The sequence below is a fragment of the Manacus candei genome, unplaced genomic scaffold, assembly GCF_025592945.1.
Source record: "Manacus candei isolate 608988 ecotype Guabito, Panama unplaced genomic scaffold, ASM2559294v1 h1tg000060l, whole genome shotgun sequence".
Lineage (NCBI taxonomy): Eukaryota > Metazoa > Chordata > Aves > Passeriformes > Pipridae > Manacus > Manacus candei.
The window spans coordinates 1,296,435-1,321,074 of NW_026138108.1; the positions used below are offsets into that span (position 1 = coordinate 1,296,435).

At 38.0% G+C, this 24,640-nt stretch overlaps 2 protein-coding genes across 26 annotated transcripts in view; one reads left to right on the plus strand and one right to left on the minus strand.

Moving 5' to 3' along the window:
- The window catches only part of SLC1A2 (solute carrier family 1 member 2), an 89,963-nt gene extending 74,477 nt beyond the window's left edge, over positions 1-15,486 (plus strand). For 3 of the 4 annotated variants that reach the window (XM_051804133.1, XM_051804131.1, XM_051804132.1), the window contains exons 10-11: positions 2,657-2,888; positions 6,352-15,486. In XM_051804133.1, the coding sequence (XP_051660093.1) occupies positions 2,657-2,888; positions 6,352-6,426 (307 nt within the window). In that variant the 3' untranslated portion in view covers positions 6,427-15,486. Of the gene's footprint in view, positions 1-2,656; positions 2,889-5,415; positions 5,487-6,351 lie in introns of all 4 variants that reach the window. The other variant, XM_051804130.1, reaches the window with a different exon arrangement.
- A 3,642-nt stretch (positions 15,487-19,128) lies between these two features.
- Positions 19,129-24,640, minus strand: part of CD44 (CD44 molecule (Indian blood group)) — a 52,377-nt gene continuing 46,865 nt past the window's right edge. For all 22 annotated transcript variants that reach the window (XM_051804124.1, XM_051804121.1, XM_051804115.1 and 19 more), the window contains one exon: positions 19,129-24,376. In XM_051804124.1, the coding sequence (XP_051660084.1) occupies positions 24,160-24,376 (217 nt within the window). In that variant the 3' untranslated portion in view covers positions 19,129-24,159. The remainder of the gene's footprint in view (positions 24,377-24,640) is intronic.

Here is a 24,640-nt window from a genome sequence, read left to right on the forward strand (position 1 = left end):
TATCTAGAGATTAGGCTGCTCAACCTTTCTCCCTCCCATGCATACATACCCAGCGTAGGCTCTTTCACCAGGCAAGTTTACCAATATTTCACAACTCTTACAGTCTCTCAGTTTAAAACCAAGCACAACAGAGCAGTGACATTTAATAGGTCAGCAATCACATGCCAACAGATGGAATAAAACAAGCTTACTTTGCTCTAGCCAGAAGCTGGGTACTCTCCAGATGTGAGCTGACAAGCTTAGCAAATATCGGTGGTACCAGATTAGTGGTATTTTGCAATAGAGAGGAATTAGGGAAAATTAGCTTGGACAGCTTATCCGGTATTTAAACCTTCGTTCTGTAGCTCAGAAAAAGATTGCTTCAGTTCTGACTCTGTTCCTTGGCTTAGATCTAAATTCAGACTGTTCAGACCTGGTTGATGTCTGGTTGTTATGAACAGGGTCTAGACTGCAACCTTCCTCCATTTACTTTGTTTACATGTCCCAGTGTGCCTGGAATTAATTGATTGATTTGTGTAAACAAAAGAGTAAGTACAGTTGCCTTTGTTCTTCTTAGGGTGTTCTTTGGCCCAAAAGAGGTCAGTGGCACTTTGCTGTTGATTCCTTACAGCTGAGACTTTGTCCTTTCTGTTGAAAGGAACTTGTTTCCTTTGGCTCATGCAGTATATAGCATGCTCTGCATCAGTGTGCAGTTTGTATTGCTGAATCTCTTGGCTAGTGGTACACGTATATGAGCCCGAGTATATCCTCAAATGACCCTTTCAGAATTTGAATTGTGCCTCAATTATATTTATGTACTCTCCATCTTGGTGTTTTGGCATCCTATACTACCCTCTGTCATCCGGCAAATTCTTTCAAAATGAATTCTTTCAAAATTCAGCAGGTGTTCTTTTTGTGGAACTATATTGCTGGGTTCAGTGTAATTGATGGCCTTAATTAAAATTCACACTCAGAAAGTCTTATTTTCCTATTCAACTTCTCTGACCAGGTTTAAAACACTCTTCACAGGCATGGGATAAGAACTGTATGAAGCATTTCATTTATGTGAAGCAAAACTGGAAGGATGTTTTCCTCTTATAGGTTTGTTTCTTTCTTTCTCAGGGGGATTATTGGAGAGGTTTTTTACCCCCTGCGTATTCTTTTGATGCAAAAAAAAAAAAATTAACTACTTCAGTTAATTTGGACTTCATGAAGTCCAAATATGTAGGCATGCTAATGTTGAGAGAGGGAGGAGAAATTTGAATGGGACTATAATAGCACAGTTGAGAAAGGCAGATTTAAAAATATTTTAAAATGGGCTCAAAAGTTTGTATGGCCACGAATAGGCATATATAATGAATCTTTATCAGCTTGAGGTTTACATATTTAGCTCTTTTTTTCTCAGTGTTCTACAGGAAAAGGAGATGTCACATAAATCTGGTACTAGAAATACAAGAAAGGTTGTTTTAAAATTAATCACTGTCATGGGAAATGAGGTCTTACGTACTGGCTTTTCTGTCATTTGGCAAATGTCCACACTGTTCAACCTGCCCATTTTGTGTAAATGAATCTTGATGAATGTACTTCTGAGAATTATTCAGTGTAATCACTTCTCTGACCTGTTTGACATAGCTAGACTCAGTTGCTGTAAGTTGCTTTAAGTTGCAAACCTTGATCAGAAGGGTTTAAGGAGTTTTATGTTTAGTTCAGATATGAAAAGACAAATTAGACTGTAAACTATTTCAACAGATGTAATATAGCCTACCTGCAGTAGGAAAGATAGCAGGACCCATCTCCCATTTTTGCAGAATTTTGGGCAGGTTTGGGGCAGAATTTTGAAATCAGGGAACCATGAGTTCACTGTTGACAGATAGAGCCACACTAAAGACAAGACAGCAGAAAGCTGGCATGTCTATGCAATGAAATCCTGTCCAGGAAGCACCAATGAACATATTTGTTTGAAATTAAGCACGTTAGCCTCAGTTGGCACTCTCCTACGAGGGGCACTTGTTACTGAAATGCTGTCACAGGCTCATTATTTTGTAGGCCATGACCTATATTTGGTTTGCTCATATGCCAAGCTCTGGCATGGAGTAGTGTGAATGGGCATGCTGCCACACTAACAGATGGCCATCTGTAAAGATGGTACCAGGAGAGGAGCTTCAATGGCCTGAGCATTATGGAGATATTTCATGCATTTTTGTTCCCCATAGTTTGTTCACTCAGAGTAAAGGGAGAAGCCATTTGTTAATTCATACCAGAAAGGAGAACAGCTCATTAGATCCAAAATCCTTTTCCCTGGCTGCATTAAGGTCGGCGCTCTGATTAAACAAAGGGCAGTGGTATGTGGACATTGAAACCTCCAGCTCCAGAAGCAGGCACTGGGGAGATCTCAGTCAAGCTGCTCTGCAGTTTGGCTGTGATCTAGCACACATTCTTTGCCAAACTCCACGAGAATGAGCAGCTGGGACATGGGAGGTTGAACATCCTCGCTGTCTGAACAAGTCCCCTGGGAAAGCAAGCTTTTTTCATTTCCCTTGAAAGCTCCCATCTCTCTGTTCAACAGATACCTTAACTTCCTGAAACAAGTGCAGTAACTGTACAGTAACAGGGCTGCCATGCCCTACTTTTTCTTCCTCTCATACCATTCAGCCTCTGCCTTTTGCTTCTTTTGTAGGGACCGGATGAGAACGTCAGTCAATGTAGTGGGGGATTCTTTTGGTGCTGGCATTGTCTACCACCTTTCCAAGGCAGAACTCGACACCATTGATTCCCATCATAAAGGGCATGAAGACATTGAAATGACCAAGACTCAGTCGATCTATGACGACATGAAAAATCATAGGGAAAACAACTCAAACCAATGTGTTTTTGCAGCTCACAACTCAGTCATGGTAGATGAGTGCAAGGTACCTTTCACATTTATGGATATTGAGACATGTATATAGCACTGCATGCTTTATTTTATCTTATTTTTTAACCTGCATGTATTTTTCAAATCGTTCTGCAAATAACAATGTGACAACAAGGTTCACGAACCCCAGACATTTTGAATGTGTTTGAGCAGTTCAAAAGATGTTTTTTTTGCACTCTTCTTAAAACTTGTCATTTGATGGGAAAAAATCATGTACATTGTTTACATATCAAAAGGCAAGATGCAGCGTATTATGGGATATGCCAAGACGCAGAGAATATGGCATCACCTTCTATGGACATTTACTTAATTTTCTATGGCAACAGAGAACTTAATTGCCAACCCAAATGAAGGATAGCTGCAATTCAGATACAGCTGTTGTCACTTGCTGACTGCCTTCATGATATGCTGTTCAGAGATCGACATGTTGAATGCACTTTAGCATCAGAATGCTCCTGCACTCATAAAGCATGCTCATGCTTCGCTTCGCACATCGTTCCTTCTTGAGTCATTAAGACACAAACATTGTATTCTCTCTCTAATCCTTGCTGTAACTAACATGGGATATTAATAGTAATAATAACATCTTGATCAGAGTAAAGTGAGCTTGGGAAACTCCACCAGTTGAATGAGAAAACAGTTGGGGAGATTAAGGGTTAAAAGTTCACAAAGAACCCACCACTAGGATGGGGCAGTTTAACATCAGGAGAGAGCTTTTGAAAAGGAGGAGAAAGAAAGTGAAAATAAGATGGAACCTTTAATTTCATACTCTTTTTTTTTATTTATTAACACTCCAGTCTGATGCCGTATACTGTCTTTGAGACAGTGAATTTGCCAATTGGCCCACCTTAGCCAATTATCCAAAGAGATTCTCTTGTATCTTCCAGTTGCCACAACTGAGCCAGTATCTAACTGTGAATGACTGCACTAAGTTCATTAGCTCACCATATATTTCAAAATATAAGTCCTATTCTATCATTTTCACTTGTCTCTAGCCTGGCTGGAAATGTTCTTTAGAATATTTTTTTTCCTAATGCTTCATTCTTGATAATGTAGGCCAAACCTGAACTGTTAGGGGGAAAAAGTAATACTGAATTCAGAAAAAAAACCAGCTTTCATCTTCAGTTTTTCCCTGAATCTTCCAAGGTTTCAGTAAAATGATTTTTTAAAAATTAAAACATACATTTTATTCTGACATGGCTCTCCCCTTTTTCTTCTGGCCCACTCTTTTTCCGTGAGAAAAATTAAAAAAATAAATCTGAAGTGGAAAGAGAATACATGATTACACGAAATCAAAAATTGTCATTAATTTATATTTCTCAAAAAAGGGAAGGACACAAGAGATTAAAATTTGAAGGAAAAAAGAAACTCTCTGAAGAGAAAGATAACATTTGATAAAGGCTTTTTTTTTTCATTAAAAATAAGCATGTGCACACACCCCTTTTTCAGATAACTTCCTTTAGAATTTTTGGAAAAGTGTTTTTGAGTTAAATAGACTGTGCTAATTTCAGTGGATTTAAAAAAAATTAAGCTACCATATAGCAGTCTTGAATCACATTCATGGAACTGAATACTGATAATTTTGTCTGCTTCCAGTCTCTCAGGTTTGCACAGAGATCCAAGTCAAGTTAGAAAGTTGATGCAATCAATATTTGCTAGACTTTCTTTTCTCCTTCAGTTTCTCTTATAATTTCCCTCATTTGAAGCAGTAGCTTGCCTCAAAAACATGGATTAATAGTGCACTATGTCATCCTAAGCACACCCTTTAATTAAAGTTTTGGACCAAGGATGTATGAGCTAGAAGTGTTTGTCCTTTTTAACCGTTTTAGGTTGGCTCTGCTTGCAATCTCATTTAGCACTTTTAGACTCATGAAAGAGCCAGTCTTTGCTGGATTGAGCACAAAACTGACTTTGAGCAGATCACTTCTCTTGTCGATGTGTCTGTCTGCAAGCTGCCAAAAGGATGTGTTGTTATGACCTAATTGATAAGCTATGCTGACATCTGCAAAGCGTTTGGATCATGTTGAAGTACCTGTACAGCTCCTAAGTGTTAGACTAGCAAAGGCAACAGAGAGTAGGATTTGGGACTTCAAAATAAGCAGCCGTTAAATTTGAAGAGACATCTCTTCATCCTGTCAAATGCACTGGTGGGTTGAAAAGCATACTGCAACTCTGATCAGGATATGGAAAAGCTAATCTACTAGCATGTCCTTTCTGTTTACTTTCTGTAATATACTCCATGTATAACACTAGTACCTTATAATTTTGCATGGTCAATGTACATAATTAATAATTAGTTTACCTTTATGTGGGGGTAGAATGGTTGTTATTGCATGATATTTTTGTATTTTTTTTATTACCACATTTCACATGACTCTATGTGATTTTCATTTCTGAATAAGCTGTTCATTCCTGTATTTGCATGTTTCCCACTTTCAATGATCTAAGAAAAAGCTTGACTTTGTTTCAAAAATCAGTGCATTTTGTCATGTTTCCATGTCCCAATGCTTCCATGCATCCAGTTTATCCAGCATGGGGAATTTCAGCTCTGTCTTTAAGTTTTCATTTGAAGCTGAGGATGTTAACTTACAAGGTAAGTTAGGAAAAAGTAAGCCATCCATTTAGAATTAAATGAAATATTTTCTCACATTATAAAGATCTAGATCACTTTTGTAAAGTTAAATTGACATTTTACCTTTTTAATTTTTTTAAGTCATTTGGCTGGAGATATCTTTCTTGAAACATGAATTCATTTATAGTGATTTCTGGAATGCAACGTACAGTGTTTACTGTGAGTACCAACTCAGGTTGGTAGGCCACTACAGGTGTTCTTCCATACTTAAACCTTAAAGTTTTAGCACTTATCTTTGCAGAAAAGAGCAAAGTTTTGTGGTACTTTTTGTGAGACAAAAATAGCATTACTATGAATTTTTGATCTGGCTATACCCAAAATCTTTCACTACACTGTTACAGTGGTATGATGAACAATACTTTCACAATATGTCTTTTCTTCCATTTCTTTAAAGGTGGTGTAATTGTAGGTGAGTTAGTATAGATACACGTCTATGATTATTCAGACCTTGCATATTTTTCATGTCCTTGCATCAGTTGTGCAGCTTTGCTAAGGAATTCCACTGAAAAAAATATGACTTTCTACATTTAAAAAAAGTAATCTGTCCTTGAAATAACCCAGAGAAATCTATAAGAGATGGAAAGGAGTAAATTCTAAAATATTTATTTAATAACATTTTTCTACTGCTAATGTTTTCTAGTCAGTATAATAAATGAACAGGAGTCTCAGTATTTGGCAGTGTTATGAATCCTGAATAAACACTTATATAATAAGTCGTGGTGTATGTAATTCCTGAAAATATCATGATCTTCCATATGAAACTCATTACTTTTCTTATCAAAGTGCCTTGGCCTTTAAGTCGGTTGTTGATGATAATTACTTGCAGGTAACACTGGCAACCAATGGCAAATCTGCAGACTTCAGTGTTGTTGAAGAAGAGCCTTGGAAACGTGAAAAATAAGTGAAGAGATCCCTAGCTGCATCTTTAATAAGCCCTGGAGCTACCTTCTGGCAGAAGATATCATGATTAAAGAAGATTTCTCTCTTTTTTTTTTCTATTTAACATCTACAATTTCTGCTTACTTAATTTCGTAAATGAAACTTAGCAAAGATCTCATCAAATCATTGTAGTGTCTTTGCCAAGCAATGATCCATAACCATCTGTCTCCCTTGTGTTACTGTTTGGATGATGCAGCTGGAGAATACTCCATGCAGTGCAATGTGCTCTCACCCACTTTCCCTTTCATTCAAGACACAGAGAATGTAAATGCTGCAAAATGGGAAGATCAAAGTGCCAGTACAGTTCATTACAGGGACTCAGGGTCACAAATATGAGAGAAACATAACACCACGTAAGCCTTCAAGTGTTTTGGTGACTCTTGTGGCATACCTGATCTGTTTATCACTGTATGGCTAAAATATCTTTTGAAAACGTCCATAATGATTTCTATTTCTTTTAATAATTACAAGCACTGTACTTTTGTGCCTAGTTGTACTTCAAACTGACCTTATAGAAGTCAATAAGTTATCCCAGACATTATGTTAGATCAGTACGACTAATAGTTAGCATCAAGAGAAGACCTTAGATTTGTATGTGCATGTGGTATGTTTTTATCAGATGTCCCAGGGCAGGTGCAGCCTTTATTTTATGATGGTGCGATGCTCCTTTGTGACCACAGTGCATCATATAATACAAGGCAGTATAATTACAGGGGTGGTAGTTCACTAAATCTGCCTGATGTGCAAAACCACTGACTCAGTTATGGCATTCTTAATCAAAGTAGGTAGTACCTTAATGTTCACCCTGCTCCACTGATCGGAGAGATTTCTCATGTGAATGAGACTACTCCAGTAAGGTACTACTGAGATTGATTATGGATGTTACGACTGGGTACTTGAGCTACAAACAAATTCTGAATCCATTATTCTTAGAGAATTATTGAATGTGATAATCAGTAGCATTTGCTATGAAGTGAAAGCCATCTTTCAAGTATATTATGTTTCAGTGGCTAAATCCTGAATTCCTTGCTAAGCCAAATTTCATATAAAGTTAATAGATTTTTGTCCAGGGTTAGGACTGAAAGAAGACTAAACCAGAATTTCAGGATTTAATGAATTTACATCTCTCTCTTTTTTGCAGAGTAATAAGTCATATAACTCCCTAATGGCAGAGAAATGTTTTTTAGAGTACATGGCATCTGAACTAATGAGATGGTGTTTTGTAAACAGATTATATCTGACTCATCCTGTCAGAAGAAATTACAGTTACAATAATCACCCTGTGAAGTGTTTTTAAAGGTGCTTGTTAATATTCAGCAATTTTAAGATACTAGTGAATGCCATTATACTATTAGCAATGTTCTATAGCAAAGCTGAGCCACATGGCCTTGGAAGGCTCTACTCACAGAACAAACTTTGTGCAATTTTGGGAGAGCTCTTGGAAGTTCTCAGAATTAATTGGAATATGAGCATATGGTGAACTTAAAAATGGCAGTAAACAGAGCTGAAACATTTATGGAAATAGACCATTCAGTGTCTGTGCTCAGACCTGTCATAGGTTTAAACAGGAATAATGTGTTTAACTGTAGACTGATATTTGGCTCTGTAGAAGCTATTAAAATATAAATATGGTCTACTTTTGTTCATCTGCATTCATATAAATATCTCTGAAAATGCACACCGACCTGAGCCAGCTAAGGCTACTTGCATGGTTAATAATGTGCAAGATCAAGTCCATTGTCAGAGTATCCCTCCTTTAAGCATTTGTTGTGGAATATTTTTCTTACTGTTGTTTTTGTCATCACTTGAATTCCATGGCTGCAATCCTAAGCAAAATGACCTATATAATTTAACACATATTGAACCACTGTGAATTCTGTAAGCCTCTAACATGTATTAAAGATGGAGACCTTTTCCAGAGGCCTCCTGAAGTATCTTAAGGATTTTTTTTTTTTTTTTTTTGGTGAAAGATGGAATTGTAGGTTATTCAGAGAAGTGGCAGGCAGGTTCTCTTTTCTTCAGCCATTGTTATCAGCATATCCAGAGTTAACCTATATCTAGCTACTGCTTCTCCCCATTAGCTTTCACTGGGTTGTGTGCCAGAAATGTGCCTAGGATGGTGTGTAGGTACTGTAAAATGTTCCCTACTCTGAGGGCACTGGCTCACATCAAGTGAAATTTTCTGTCACTTGGGTGGTAGTTATATCCAAGAAAAACACATAGCATTTACCCTGGTTTATATCCAGCATTCTTGAGCTGTTTCATGGCACAGCTCACCCCTTAACAGATGATTTTTCATCCTTTTCACCATAGCACTTTCTTAGCAGCAGCCACAGTGATTGCTTGCCTTTAAAGTAGCTTTAGAAAACTGGTCCATATACTTTTAGCTGTCATTTGAAACTGTTTAGCAGTTGGAAACAAACAGGAATGTCAGCAACATGTGACTAGGCAGCTCCACAAAATTACATGTTGAGAAATGCTTAAAATATGCTTACAGTTATCCACTTGGGATGTATTGTCCTTTGAAGAGTGCTTCTTTGGATAGAGACTAGGGAAGGAAGGAATGCAATAATAGAGAAACCCCACCCACATATGGAAGAATAAATTTGGGTCTTTTGATAGGATTAGAATAGCAGACTGTGATTTTAAAATAGTAATTCTGTAGATAGAGTAACTCAGGGATTTTTCAAAAGATAATTATGATGGTATTTCTCTATTTAAATGTGGATGTGGGAGAAGGAGAAATGTTGGGTTTTTTTACTCCTCTACTTGTAGCCTGACTGAATATTTAATATAGTGTTACTCCAGTGCAGCACTGTATTAAATCATCAAAAAGCTTTCCACTTCTGTGGGAAAATGTAACTCACTCTTGGCTTTCATTTCTCAGTTTGCTCAATCCACACGAGGCTGGGTTGCTACTTAACTAAACAAACAGAAAATAACCAAGGGACCATCCACTTCAGTTAATACAAAGTTCACATTTCAGTAGGCAGTGCTGGTTACTTGCCAGCCTCCTTTTAGTTTCACCAGGAGTGTCAATGCATTCATTTGAATCTGGCAATTTTTTTGTATCTGTTCACAGTGCTGGGGTGGCAAAGTTAAAGGAAAAGCACAGTGGAAAGTGATTTGTTTTCTATGTAGTTCAGATAGTTCATTTCTTTGTACATTCGTCTCATTTGCTGCTCTAGCAGTTCCCCCCACCTTTGTCTGTGCAACTGAGCTATCCTTTGGCCTTTGGATTGCTGACAGCACACTGGCACATGGAAAAGTCTAGACCAGGCAAAGACGCAGTTAATTGCATACTAAATTAAATACATGCTTATGTGTTTGCTTTATTCATTTGCTGCTGAAGTGAGGTTGGCATTCTTTTAGTATCTGTTCATTGAAACTAAAGCATACTCTATGTTAAAATTATGGGAAAGGTGGAGCACTTTGACACTGATCTTGTTTCTTCATTGCTTCCCTTGAAAGACAAAGGCTGCACCAGCCTTTTAAGAAACGTGTATGGGTCTTATACATGAAGATGCTTCAAATAGGTAGGGGATAAGCCATTTGAACTGTATTATGAGATGTGCTCTTTCCATTTGAATTGGTGAGAAACTCAGTATGTCTTTGAAAAATTGTTTGCAGTGGTAAAACCTGTGCCTGCAATGCTTTGAATATTGGACTACATGAAACCCCACTGAAATCTGTGGGAGTCACAAGCTTCCAGGAAAAGTCAAGTCCCTTCCTGTCTCTGTTAATTTATAAGACATTTCACAATCTCATCCTAGGGAATAGTCTTTGTTTGCTATTTATAATGAAGTTGATTCTCACATCCAAAAAGATATCTGCCAAGATGCTTCTTTTTTACCTAATTGTTTCTATGCTACAAGTCCAGCACTGAAATTAAAACTCAGCACAAAAATAAGGATCACTATCATTACAGTTTTTTTCCATATCTTCTCTAAGGTACAGCTGATCTCTGTTTTTTCTCAAAGGATGTGGAATTCTAGACTTTATGCCACTTTTAAAGTACGAGTAATATAGATTTCTGATTTGTTTTCCATCACTCCCAGGGTCATTATTTTTCCAGCAGTAGATACTCAGAAGAGCACACTGTTCATCTGAGAAGTGGCAGCATTAGCATTTGAACAAATTTATTCTGGTGACTGCCTGGATTTTCTTTGCTTCCTTGCCTTCACTTGTGTTATTGCAGCCTTGTTGTAGCAACACAGCAGCAATTGCACAAATCCCCATAACTATAGGTAGTATTAAACCTCACCTCTAACATTCACTTCTGTAATTATCTTCAGAAGGGCTCTGAGCTTTAGTATCAGGCTCAGAAGAATCCTTTTGTGGAGATGTAAAGGTATAACTGTTTCTCATTCCATTAAGTTCCATTCATCTATTTTTATTGCTGCATTTGAATTAATTTACAGAAGGATAAATAAGGGCACTTTATAAAAATGTACTGTAATATTATTCTGTTATGAGCCTGAAGACTGTCCTTGGCTTTTATTACTGTGACTTTTAAAGCCACAATTATGATATTTTTCATCTTAGCTATTGTGATAGGTGTAGAGTCCATTGGGACAGTTAACCTCGGCTATAATTCACCATGTAACACTATATAGAAGCTCCTGTTCCCAGCAGAAAGCATTCTCGGAAAGATGAGTTATTTTCTTCTCTCCAATAGTATTGATGACTTTGAAGGAAAAATATTTACCCCATTTCCTTTGTCTAAATAGTGATATATAGAGTGTAGTTTCAAGTACTAACGAAAAAAAAGGAATCATGATACTGAAGTGTCAAAGAAGGCAGTAAAGCTGTAAATGCATTGTTCAGCTTCGCCATGTAATTTTTTAAAATGCTGTGTTCTTGCTCACAATTTTCCTGAAAAAATGTATTTAGTGCACATTCCTTCCAAAGTCATCAGTGTTTCTTCCCACATAGGTGTGAAGGCTGTCTCTCTCCATGGTCCTCAGACAAAGCACAGACTCTGCAGTTCTGCACACTTAAGGCAGGACTCTGGGTAAAGTCCCCAGGAACAGTGCCTGGGGCCTGTACAATGGATGCCTCCCTCATTTTTTCTTCCTGATCATGTTTTATGTTAAATTGAAATCTGCTGCTACGAATGAATCAAATTGCTGCTGATGCCCAGGTGCTGGTAATTCTTTTACTTCTCTTATGAGTGGGCTCCCTGGCACAAGGCTCTGAGGAACCGTCCCTCTCATGTGCCCACCATCTCAGAGACATCTTCCCCTGCTCAGGGGAAACCTGGTGGCTCCCCACTACCAGGTTGATACAAATCCTAACACAGATAAAGTGGTTGTGCAGTTGCAAGTACAAGTCTTACAAAAAAGCCAGGTTCCAAACACTGAAAAAACCTAGAGCACATGACTGAGCCACTGAGTAGGTCTCTACTAGTCCAGGATGGAAATAACTGACAGACTAATGTAAGATATGGGGAGACAAGAAGACTTGTGAGATTTATCACTTCACCCAACCTTTGATCCCCTTTCATTTCTAACTACATTGTGCTGCAGAGCCATTGCTGATCAATGCTAGAGCATCCATTCCTTCTTGTCTGATTTTTCAACATTCAAGAGTCCTGCAACTGTTTTTAATGATGCTCTGTGGCATACATCATTGCATGAAGAGAAACTGGCATAGGCAGCATCACACAACCTGGATTGTCTGGTACCTGTATATTGCATTGTACATAAATAATATAGTTTGCAGGGATTTTTGTATCATTCTTTTCCATTCGTTTTCTACAGTTTTTTTGGGGACTGTATGCAAACTGTGCTTGCATATTGATGTTGTGGTTAGTATTGTAGATTATAGCATTTCCATTTTGATGGTTTGTATGGATTTGTGAGTTCCTGTGCACTACACATTGTCCTTCTTTCTTACAGACAATTGCATACACTTCCATCCAACACATCCTGCTCCTTTCTTAAATATATCATATTTCCTATGATCTAGTGTGAACTCTTGCTTGTAGAATGCATTAGAAAAAGCTGAATATGTATTTATAGTATTAAATATTATATGCTCAACACTGATTTAGTTAATAATAATACAGGTTTTAGGGGTTTGTACTTGTTCTCTGGAAACTACAGTGTAGACTGACTTAAATTACCTAGTATCTGTAATTTACAGACACACAAATATTTTCTTATAATATTTTCTATGTGATTATATAAGGTAGGGACATAATTCTCTGAAGGTGATCTATACCTTAGAACAAAACCAGTTTTCATATGACATTTAGGATCAATGAAATATTTCTGTGTTATGTTCAGTGACAATTTATAGACAAAGCACAAAATGCAAGAAGCAAATAGGAATTTCAAGATGTCCTTAAATGCTGCAGTTCATTATGGAACAATATTATAATAATCTAATCTGAGCAATCTTCTAGGTTGACTGTCTTGGGCAATCGTCCCTCATTGTAATAATTTTTCTTGATGTTACCTTTGCCAAATCCTGCAGTTCTTTCTTAGGCCCTGATAATGTATATTTGATTGACTCAGAATGCAGTTTTAGAAAAACTGGAGATCTGAGGAGGCAAAAAATATGTTACCGGGTACCCTGTCCATCTTGCTACAAATACAGTGTGTGTGAGTTCAGCCTGTGGAAAGAGTTTATGATCTCACCACCTGCTTTTGCCTTCTTGAAAAAGGACCAAGAGAACCACCACGGGACCAATGTAATTGAGTAGCATCCATATAAATACCTCTTGCTTTCTTATGTATTTTAAAGAGAATAACCACTATATTTTTCGACCCAGATGACAGTTGCTTCTCATTTTGGTCATCCCTTCCCATTAGGCAAATACCTGTTGGCATTAAGGCTGTGGCTGTAATAATTTCTACTTAATAAATAAAGAACTGTTTTTAGAGGAATAAAAAAAAAGTAATATAAATATTCATAACAACTATATAACAAAAAATGTTCTATGGCCTACTAGCTCTTTGACTGTGATTCAAAACAAAGCAAACATTGAATAGCAAGGACTGCTGTCTCAGTGTGACTGATACTGGGTATCTCTTTAACGATTAAAAAATCTATGGGGCCATGTGATTCTGCTGAGGTTTTGGAGCCTAAGTTTCTAGTAGATATATATATGTAGGAAGTGTGTTGATATACCCTTGTATTTTAATCTTTATTGTATTTTAAATCAGATGTAACAGGTATTATCTTAATAGGAATCACAGGTAGAATAGTGCTGAGTTACTAATAGCTGGAAAACCCTATTGATACAATTTTTGACATTTTGTTGAAGCATGATGTCCAGTGCCTCTCTGCACTTAGTGTAGATAATGTAGCTATCAACATGTAATTTCAGTGAAATGGTGTATACAGTATGTGTAGCAGTGCATTAATTTAATTTAATTGGTTTCTATGTGTTGAGCCATAGTAGAAAATTAGACTGTGTTTTGAAATTTTCTTCTACTTTCTGTTTTTCATTTGTATCTGGGTTTGTTTCTTTTTGGCCATTCAACTGATTAGGTTCCATAGCTTAGTAACTACTTTGTCTGTCTGTTATGGAGTATCCAGTTTTGATAACATTCCGAATCATGTATGCAGACAGGTTATTGTAAATATGTTCATTTTAGTTTTCAGCTATCTAACCAGTACTGAGTGTGTTAGAAGCTGCATGTGTGTAGTTCTCTGGCAGTAAATGAAAGTGATCCCAGCATAGATTTCCTGCCTTGTGAATGCACGTGTTATGACATGTTAATGAATTAATGTTCACATGAAGTGATAAGTTTTGTTTTCTTCGTTTGCTTGAAATGTTTGAACTCTTTATCACCAGAAGTTTAGTAAGTCACTGTTTAAATTGGCACAATGAATAAGGGGAAATCCATCTAACTGCATTCCTGTTGGATGCCCTGGCTGCTTTTGACTCTGTGCAACATTCAGCCCTTAGTCACATCATGGCATCATAGGATCCCTTTGAGTCATTTCCAGTTTCTCCTTGACCACAAATGCCAGGAAAGCAGAGCAGTCCCACGGCTGTGACTGGGCAAGCCTGCAGGCAGCAAGGGGCTGCCAGTTCTCTCCAGAGTGCCTGGACAGAAGGTTCCAAGTAGGAACCTCTATTTCATCCCCTTAGCAGGAACAGTCTCTGAGAAAGATGAATATGCTCAGGGGCAAAGGGGCACTGTTTCTTTCACTGTTAAAAAGGGATATTAACAATTATTGGAAAATAAATGCAAAACTAACAGCTTCTCAAGCTACTGTGTTTGTTGTATAGACCTGTTATCAGAACTATGTCTGATCATAAAACAGACATATGAACTACAAAGTCAGTGGCAAAAATCTTCTGAAATCAGGGCTGCAGTTCAGATCTATGAGAAAATAAGGCCGTATAGAAAGAAGAAGCTGATTTGTTCCTAGATGCCCTGGACCTGGATCTCAGAAATGTAATCATCCCCTCTAAGCAGAAAGAAATAAAAATCAGGCCCCAAAGCACAGAATCTATCTTGCTTGGTGAGTCCTATCATGATGCTTCAGGATGAATTGCATGCTGGAGTACTGTGTGCTGCCTATTCATCATCCCTTGCCCCTTCTTTAAGGTGACCAGACACGAACTGGAATGTTTTGCGATCTTTCACATAAAAAGGATAAAAAGGAAGAGGGATAAGATTGGTCTTTTCTTTACATTCAAAAAGTTCTGCAGATTTTGAATTTACATACTGTACAGAATCTATAGCACATTTTGTTTAAAAATTAATGAATGCAGATGATAAAATTTCTCCCAACTCTTGGCTCTGTTCTTGTATATTGTAGTTGGAATGTCTTGTAGACTGATTCTATTTTTGTAGTTCAGATCCTTTCCTCTTTACAAGGATTGTTAGTCATTTGCTTTTAATGCTTTCTTACGGCGTGAACTGATTTCTGTAACTTTCATGTATAAAACAAACTAGACATTCTTTCTATACTGGAAATATAGTCATGAATATAATATTTCACTAAGTGTTGTACCTCTTATGTACATACATCAATAAATGTTGATTCATAATTTTCATCTGTGAGTTTTAATTTCAGCCTGGGCTCAATATGGGAATGCTTTGTGTAGGAGTTTAAATAAAGCAGTCTGGTGTGAGAGGCTGGCTGTTCTGAAAACTACATTCAGGGTAGAAGATGGACTTGACTTTGCCTAACTGTTAGAAAACCTCACCCTTCACTGTATCCTCCAAATATTCCAGGATGCCGGCTGCAAATGAGCTCATTTCCCAAAAAGGCCAAGGCTCACTGGCTACAGTTCTTGGCAATGAAGCCAAGAGAAGTGAAAAGAGATGTTAGAAGAATAGGAGAATACAAATCAGTGGCTGCAGTTGCTTTGGAAACCTACTTCCCTCCCCTGGCTACGAAAAAATAAGACTCTTATTCATAGTCTTTCTAAAAAAAAAATAAATAAAGCCTGTAGCGGAACTTCTGGAGTACTCTGTAAAGAAATCAACACTTATTTAATACATAAACTAAGAGATGCTTATGGAGCAAACCATGGCCCTGTGGACTGGTAGCTGCTAAGTATGGAGAGAAAGCTCCAACATTTATGCATGCTCAGAGTAGCAGACTTTACGGAAATAGCATAACTACCGTTGTGTGATAAAGACACATAACCGAAACCTCGGCTGTGAGGATTAACTGTATGCACAACCCTGGCCCTACTTCTTCTTAATCATCCCCTTGAAAAATTTCCAAAGAAACCCAGGCATGGCAGGAAGTGGCTTTGGCAGCACCTCAGCTGGCGATCTGCCCTCTTAGTCAGTAACGAACTAAGTCCTGATGTGGTGCTAGGAGGATCTTTGGGCAAAAAGTAAATCTGAGGCCCCGGCTACCTGCTGCCATTTTGATACCATGTTGCTGCTTTCTGCCAGAGGCAAAAATGCCTTGATCTGGCCTCACCAACAAGTGTTGTTAATAAATGCATTCTGCTGATGTAAAATTCCCTGCTGAAGTTGGTTCGTGATCCCCCATCACTCATATATTTCATGTGGACTGTGTACGTTCAAATTCCTTCCCTAGAAGGTGGCTATTCTTCTGTTACACATCATGATAAAAGTTGAAAATGAAAGGCCTGACATGACCCATGCAGGTCCCTGTACAATTATATGAATGCAATTATATGAAGTTGTCCCTTCTGAAAGTACACACTCCTAAGGCTGATTCTCTAACCGCTTGCAAGCCCCTTGTGCACCCCTTTTCCTCCATGTCCTCAGCATTAGAGCAAAAGATTATTTCAGGAGTGTCTTTTTATCTGAAATGTGTCCCTCTCTACAGGAAAGAATCTGCTAGAAGGTGCTATAAAAGACAGTCATGAATCATTGACCCATATTAAGAGATATTTCTATATCTCCTCTCAGGCATGAAAGAAAAACTGAGATAACACTCAGGGTTGTTAAAACTCAATCTTCTTTGTATTAGATAGTACATGTAAACAGGACAAGGTTATGAAAGAAACAGGTGGCCCCAACGTACAGTGCTTTAGGGGAAAAACAACATTAAAAATTACACTCAGTTGGGCTAGAAAGAGTTATTTGCAGCAAACACTTATACTACAAGAATGTACAAATACCCCAGCAGGGTTTAGTGCCATTTTGCTTCCGAAGCTGTGCAGAGCCCTGTGCACACACAAAACTAAGGCAGCTTTGCAGGCTTGGCAGGTGTCTGTCTGCTGTCTCACATGTACAGCATGCAGTGAAAGTAGGAAGGAAAACAGACTGCATGCAAGATCAGGCCTTGTGGTCGTGGCGATGTTAGCAGAGCAGGCAGGTTCTGTGGCGATAAGCAGAACGTGTCTGTGTAGACAGATAAATTACAAAGCCGACTGTCACCCACCGAAACTCACAGGGACAGGATCTGGAGGAACAGGACCTCACACTGTTGATGGTGCTTCTGTAGCACAAGGATGAGTACTTAGAAAAGCAACATAGGGTCTATTTTACACAGTGTTGTGCTCTTCATTCTCACTTGTGGCTGAACTAAAAATGTTTGCTTTTCCTGTGTTCATTGTAAGACTAGTCTATCTCCATTTGTCTGTTTTCTTACTGGGGTGCCAGAAGGTGCTCCATGGACCATTCTCCCGTGATCCATGGACACCACTTGAGAAACGCTGCTGTGGAGATGTGCAAGTGAGAAAAGACATCTGACTCCCAACTCTCTGAAGGGACAAGTAGAGAGACCAAGCTAGGAAATGCACTCAGAATTCATTCCATTGTTTCACTGAGGTTAGTGGTATTACCTAAATTGACAAGATCACACAAGCTTTGTTTCTGAACCTCATTTCTCCCATTTTGACTGGTCTATAACCAACAGGCAGGCTTTATACCTATCCTCTTCATGGGCAGAGGTGAAGTCATCCTTCTTGAACAAAGGGCAATTTTGTTTTTTAAGTCACTAGCTGAACAGGCAGCCTTACCTAGAGTTTATTTCAGACTTTCACTTGACTAATTAAAGATGAAAATGAACTACAAAAGAACTGTAGGGAAATACCTAACAACTATGAACATGACTCCACTGGTGAATCTGATGACCTACTGCTGCAAAACAAAACATGCCAAGTTGAGTGGATGATTGTGAAACAGTTTTACAGTAAGACAAACCCCATGTGCTTGCACACTAGGATACGGATAGACAGTACTTAGATGTACCTTGGCAATGCTTGAACAAAGCCGAAACATAGAATAATTTGTGAATCTGAAAACTGAAAGGAACCCAAAATACTTTGTCCAGGGATTTGCTCTGAGGCTTGTATCACTGACAGTGGTACTCCACGGTATGTGCAGGAGGCCTATTCTCTCCTTTGGAGTGCTGTTGTCAGCTGAGATCACTGTGGCTTGATTATGGGGCTCAGCTGTGATGGGCTCACCTTAGGTAAACTCATTCTACAGGCTCAGGCTGAGAGCTGCAGAAAATTGTCTCCCTGAGGTAGCTACAGTAAGGTGCTGCTAGAAATCTGCAGCAGCAGCCCTAAACCGGATGTTTGCTTTTTAAAAAAGTAGGCTGATTAAAAGCGGTGAATATAAACTCTTAAATTAAAATACTGAAATTCCCACCATGAGGCAAAACCTACCCAGTTTATTACTGTCTGTTCTGAGAAAAATGGAAGTGTGGAGTCTCAATTCATGCAAAAGAAAATGTGTTCATTGAAAATGACCTAAGCCTTTTTTTTTTTTTTCCAGATTAAACCAGGGGAAAAAAACCCTTTTGAATATGTGGTGCCAGAATCTAGATGATGTACACCAGTGAATACAAGTAAATTTAGATTTAAAGCTAAAAACTCTGCTGTACCAGAGCCATTTGGTACCAAATGATACACGGGACTATCAAAATGGGCATTAAAACTGACCCCACCATAATATGACTGCCTGAGGCAAGGCTTTCAGATGCCAGGTACAAAATTTACAGCCTCCAGAGAGTAAAAAATGCCTTATCATATCCTCCTCTGTCCTGAGTTGCTCTGGGAGTTAGAAGGACTTCAGGACAAACTCAGCAGACATGAAAGTTGTTGGGTGTACAGAACCTCCACTGCCTAAGAGCCATATGCTCATTTACCACTGCCAGCCTACATACCCCTAACTTTAACTGTGCCTCAGATTCAGCACCAGAAGCAAGCAGCTGTTGAGCTAAATTCTAAGTTAAGTGGGTGTTTCAGTGAGGCTTTTCCTTAATATTCTAAAAAATGCTTGAGGGTTTTCCAATAGATACACTTATGTCATCTTAGACTTGAATAGTCCTATTTTATTGTAAATTTGCACATACATTATTTTCTAGTGGCAAATAAATTACCTGTAAGAATTGCATTTTAGTACAAAGGGAGAGCTGTATTATCCATTAGGCATGAAGAATCTTTCCCCCCCTCAAAAAAAATTGACCAAGAAAAAAAAGTAGTTTTGCATGGTTAGATTTTGTCTGGAATACTAAAACTAGCTGAAACTATGTCTGTTCCTTAAAAAAAAATAATTCTTATTTGACAGTCCTTGTGGACTTATTTTGATCCAAAACTTCATAACGTTTTTTCCGAAAGAAATCATAAAATTAAAGACATTCACATCAGTGTTCAATATACAGCTTTTTGTGGCAGAGAATGTATGAAAGTAGGTTTCATCCCCCAATTTGTTAATCCAAAACCACTTTGCCTGTAGAGTAGGAAGTTTTAATAAAAAACCTGAGACTCCTTGAAGGTGTCACTCAGATAAAATCTTTCTAATTCTTGCTGGACCCATCCAGACAAAACCGATAGAAGGCTGTGTTTAAAGCATATGTGAAGCTTTCACTGCCTCTGCTTTACTTGAGCTTTAACAATCATCAGCTGTCTTGAGCTCAGGAGGGCTTCTTTGACGGTGGATTCGCTTCTTCAATTTCAGCTTTTAAAAAAACTACGCAGCTATGTGAAGATCCATATCAGTCCTGCACTTTCAAAACAGGAAGATAAGCAAGAAGCAAAATGTTCTCGAAATCTTGCCGTTGCTAACCTTGCTCAAATGGGTGAGAAAGGGAAGAAAAAAAGCACAGTCTCTGTGCTGTACAAAAGACACTATTACTCATCTTTGCTGAATTTGTGCTTTGCCTCTCACTCCTCACTGTCACAGCTGCTTGCTCGCAGCATGGTGTTGGTGGATGCCAAATGCAGCATGGCACAGCAATAATGAGAAATAAGCTACCAGGGGAAAATTATTCAAAATCACTTTGCAAAGGAGGTGCTGAACATAGAGGATGACTTGGAGGTGGGGGAGGTCCACAGGAAAAGGCTAATTCTTTTTTCCTTCTCAGAGCTGTGAAACATTCAAGTGCCAGAGGCCTGGGAGTGTTGAAGGTACTTTCCCAGTAGTCGTACAGAAATTTCACTCTCCCTTTACTTCCTTTCCCATCAGTTGTGTCCTCCCTCCATCCCTAATTCCCCAGAGCTCTAACCCCAAAACACTTTTTCACAATTCTTTCCACTCTTAAGGAACCGGTCACCCACTCCCACATAGCTGGAACTGCACCCAAGGTAATAGCCCTTTTCCTGCCACCTTTTTGTTCTTCTCCCTTCCACAGAGAAAAATTAGACAGTATCTGTGGTTACTGAAAGGGCTGGTATTTGACTAATCAGATCTCTTGCAAAGACTCCAGGGGAGTCAAACCCTTGAATTGTTTAATAAAGACTAAGAAATAATATTGCCTAATGGCCTCATATAACTTAAAATAAACCCATTAACTGACGACTTACAAAATATCTCCTAATCTGTGTAAGCTGAGACAGTACACAGCTTCCAGAGGATTTAATTTCTTTCTTTCATCTACAGAAAGAATAATTAGGACCAGCCCTGCCCAGAATGATATGCACTAAAGAGACATTTGGTAATTGTCTCCTAATAATATTCCAGGCAACATGCTTCAAACTAATTAGTACAGAGGCTGATGTTGTTGAAAAGGGACACACAAAAGACAGCCATATCATGTGAAAAACCGCAAAGTCATAATTTTGGAACTGATATTGTGGTAAGGGTTTAATATCCACACGGGTAGACATAATGGCCACATACCCTTTGTCTTTCTGAGATCTTCAAGAAAATACAGATGAAACAATCACTCTGCATTGCTTCATGAAAAAAATTATATTCTTATAAAACATAAAATCTCTCTCTCGAATGCATCTACTGCTTTAAACAGTATTTCCATTGGTCTGGATTACATTTATTTGAAACTTTTCAAGACAAAGAATTAACACAAGCTGATCACAGGGTCTGACCTCCTCAGCATTTTTAGAAGAGATCCTCATACTTTCTAGGCACCAGGGATAGACCAAAAACCAATTTGTCTGTCAGCACACTGAAGGAAGGGCTGGGTGCTGTGCTCTCTAAATGCTGTTGGTTCAGTGAGCCAAGAATAGTCATGCAGGTCTTAGTGGGTTGATCTGAAATTGAGTCAAGCTGATGTCTGCTTCTGGGGGGAAGCTGACTTGATCACCAACTCCTAGAGCATCTGTGGAGCCTATGGAAGGCTGGCAGAGCAGAAAAGGTCACATAGCATTCACCTCGGCCTGGCTTAGAATTTGCAAGCAGAAAAAATTATCACAAATACTCAACATGACTATCCTGCTGAATACTTCTTTCCCACTAATAGCTGGTCTTACTGTTTATCCTCAATGTGGAATCAAGTTTATTTTGGAAGCTTATTTTACAGTTCAATGTGGTTTTAGCAATACTATTGCTAGTTACAATTTAGAGATAATATTTTCTATCATTCTGATTAATCCGTTAAATAAATATGCAAATATATCAAGTGCTCTGTATAAAAATACATACACACAACAAACAACCCCTCATATAATAAAATCAAGATTAATAAAAATATGTACTATATTACACATATGAAACGTAGTTTTGAAACTATAATGAAACAATCACACATGAATCACAGGACATAATCTAAAAAGAACCAGCATATATATAATAATGGCAGTGCCTCTGTAAAGACAACTTGAGCATCTCCCTATTTAAAAATATATAAAAAACACAACCAGTGTTGTCTGTGCATTTATAGTTCCTGGACATAAGGTAAACCAGGAAGAAGTTTGTGAGATTCTTCATTCAACATCTGTATAGGGAGATGAATAACATCACAAACTTTTTCTTTTTCTAAAGGAGAAATTTAGGCTCCAAGACAATGAAATATCTCCTTTACATTAAGACCTATATTCATTTAGGACTTAAAGAGAGGAATAATTCTTACTCTGGATCTCCATACTTAGTGAAATGAGTACCTAACACCAGTTTAAACATAGCCTTCAACAGAACATTTTGATTTGTAATGACAAATAGAAAAGCTTGCTTAAAAACATTACAGGGATTAAACAAAAACCAATGCACTGTTCAAAGATGAAATATGCTGACCTACATAAAGTCAGACAACATCCTATGCATATTTTAAAACCTCTGCTTGTCCTGGGACCTTTTGCCCAGGCGTAAATTGCCCTGAGAAGATCTGCCTGCAGATACCAGGGCACTGAGCATCTCAGTGAAACACATGGGAAACTGCTGGAGGACTGCAATTCAGAAATATAATCAACAGTCTTGTGCTTTATGTTCCAGTAAAGATCAGTGCGAGCTAAAGTTAGTATTTAGCCAGCTCAATACTCATCCTCCAGACTGTTTCAGATGGAGAACATAAAATAAAATGCTTTAGCAGAACAGTTTCAAAGACAGATGCTATGGTCAGTGAACAGGAACACTTGCATAACCCTGCTACAGGCCATCCCTATCCAACAGCTGACGCAGACCACAGGTGGCAATTACTTAAATTGTTTTCACTTGCCTTTTCTTGGGGCAGCCCAATTAGAAGTTATCATTCCAAACTGCTTGCTTAAAAATAGCACAGACCACTGGTAGTAAATAAGTTTTTTTCTGACAATTCATATCAATATAATGCACAGCATCATAGCTTAATACAAATACTTTACACAACAGGCACAAAAGGACAAAACACAAGCATATAACAATGCAGCTTAGCTACTCTACTATATTACATGGCTGGGAGAGTTTCCTTTCATTTTCTTTGACCTTTTCTGTAGAATTTGAATTTCTGGTACCGATACGCAAGCAATGTTTCTTTTTAAAAAGCAGATGGAAAAAATGTAGATGAAATAGAATTCTGAGGAAATTAGTGAGATCATAGAAAAAGAACTTTTAAAATATCAGCAAACTGGTGCGACATAATAATAACAAGGGAAACAATTTTACTAGGCTCAGCATCTCCTAAGTAAAACGGAATAAAAAGTAAAATATCTAAAATAGAGACCCATTCTTCAGGAATAAAATACTGTCATCTTCCCTAATGATCTCCAAATGCTTGATTTGTGCATGTATGCTAGAGCTGGGGTCATTTTGTTTCATTCATTATCTTAACTAACAGACTCATTAAAAACATGCACAAACTTGGACCAATGAATGAGGGAGGGAGAAGAGCAAAGAATATCTCAGAAACTCAAGGATAATTGTACAGGTTGCTAGGATGATAAAATATAGAACTTTATTATGTATCAGTTCACGTTTTCATCTCTTTATTACCCCTCCCGAGAAGACTTGCTGTATGCCCATAGTATCACTTAAAAATAGAGATAAATAAATTTTGTCCTTCTGGGTTTCCCTCATTGTGGACCAAGCCACACATAATTACAAAATGTCACTTTCTGTTTATAGTGGCAGATTCTGAATGCACCCTCTGCTCTTCCTGGCTGGAAGGCATTTCTGAAGGATTCTCATGTTTCAGACATTACAGAGCATGCCTTTTGGGTTTAGACTTGATTGTCACTCTTGACATTTTTTCCTCACTTACTCTTGTATCGTGGCAAGTTTAGTACCTTATATGTTTCTAAGATGGAGTGACTGGATACTTCTTAAGCTGCACACAGTGAAGACCTTCCATCTGGGGAATAATGATGTACACTTGTATGTCTCCTAACATCCAGGACACAGTGAAAGTCCTCTGTGTAGGGACTGGGAACTGAAAGCATTATGCGACTCTTGGGGCGTATTTCAGAAAGCACATGTCAATTTTTTAACCCTGGCAACATTGTAAAGTGATTAAAAAGGAATAAGACTTATGTTTATTTTCAAAAGACATCAGTAGCAGAGTGCATCTGTGAATTCCTGTTCAAGTTCCACATGATTTTGATTTCCCCAGCCCTGATCTACTTGGCAACATGGTACCATTACACTCCAGTCTTCATGTCAAGGTCATGATGATTTTGTGTTTCATTAACAGTCAGGAGTTCATCACATGCTTGTGTTCGGTCATTTGACCGTTCTTTATGAACCAAGTGCACCATTTCTTGTGATTTGCTGATGTCTCCATTTAATGCACTTGACTTCCTGTCCTCCACTGCCCCTTTCCCGTTGTTAATCACTAGCTTTTTCTTCTGCCCACATCTAGAAAGAAATAAAAATAAAATACTATTAATAGAGACTAACAGAAATTAGAAAAAAATTGAAGGTCAATATTTAGGAAAAGGTGATTGGAAAATAAACTTGTGTCTGCCAGTGCAGACTTACACTATGCAAAGTGCAAAGTTTCTCCATATCGCATATTTTAGTTTTGAAAGTATCCAAATGCATAACACTTGTCAGGAGCTCACTTATTCAATTTATATCTATTTTTCCTACGTATAGGAATAACATTCATTACTGAATGCC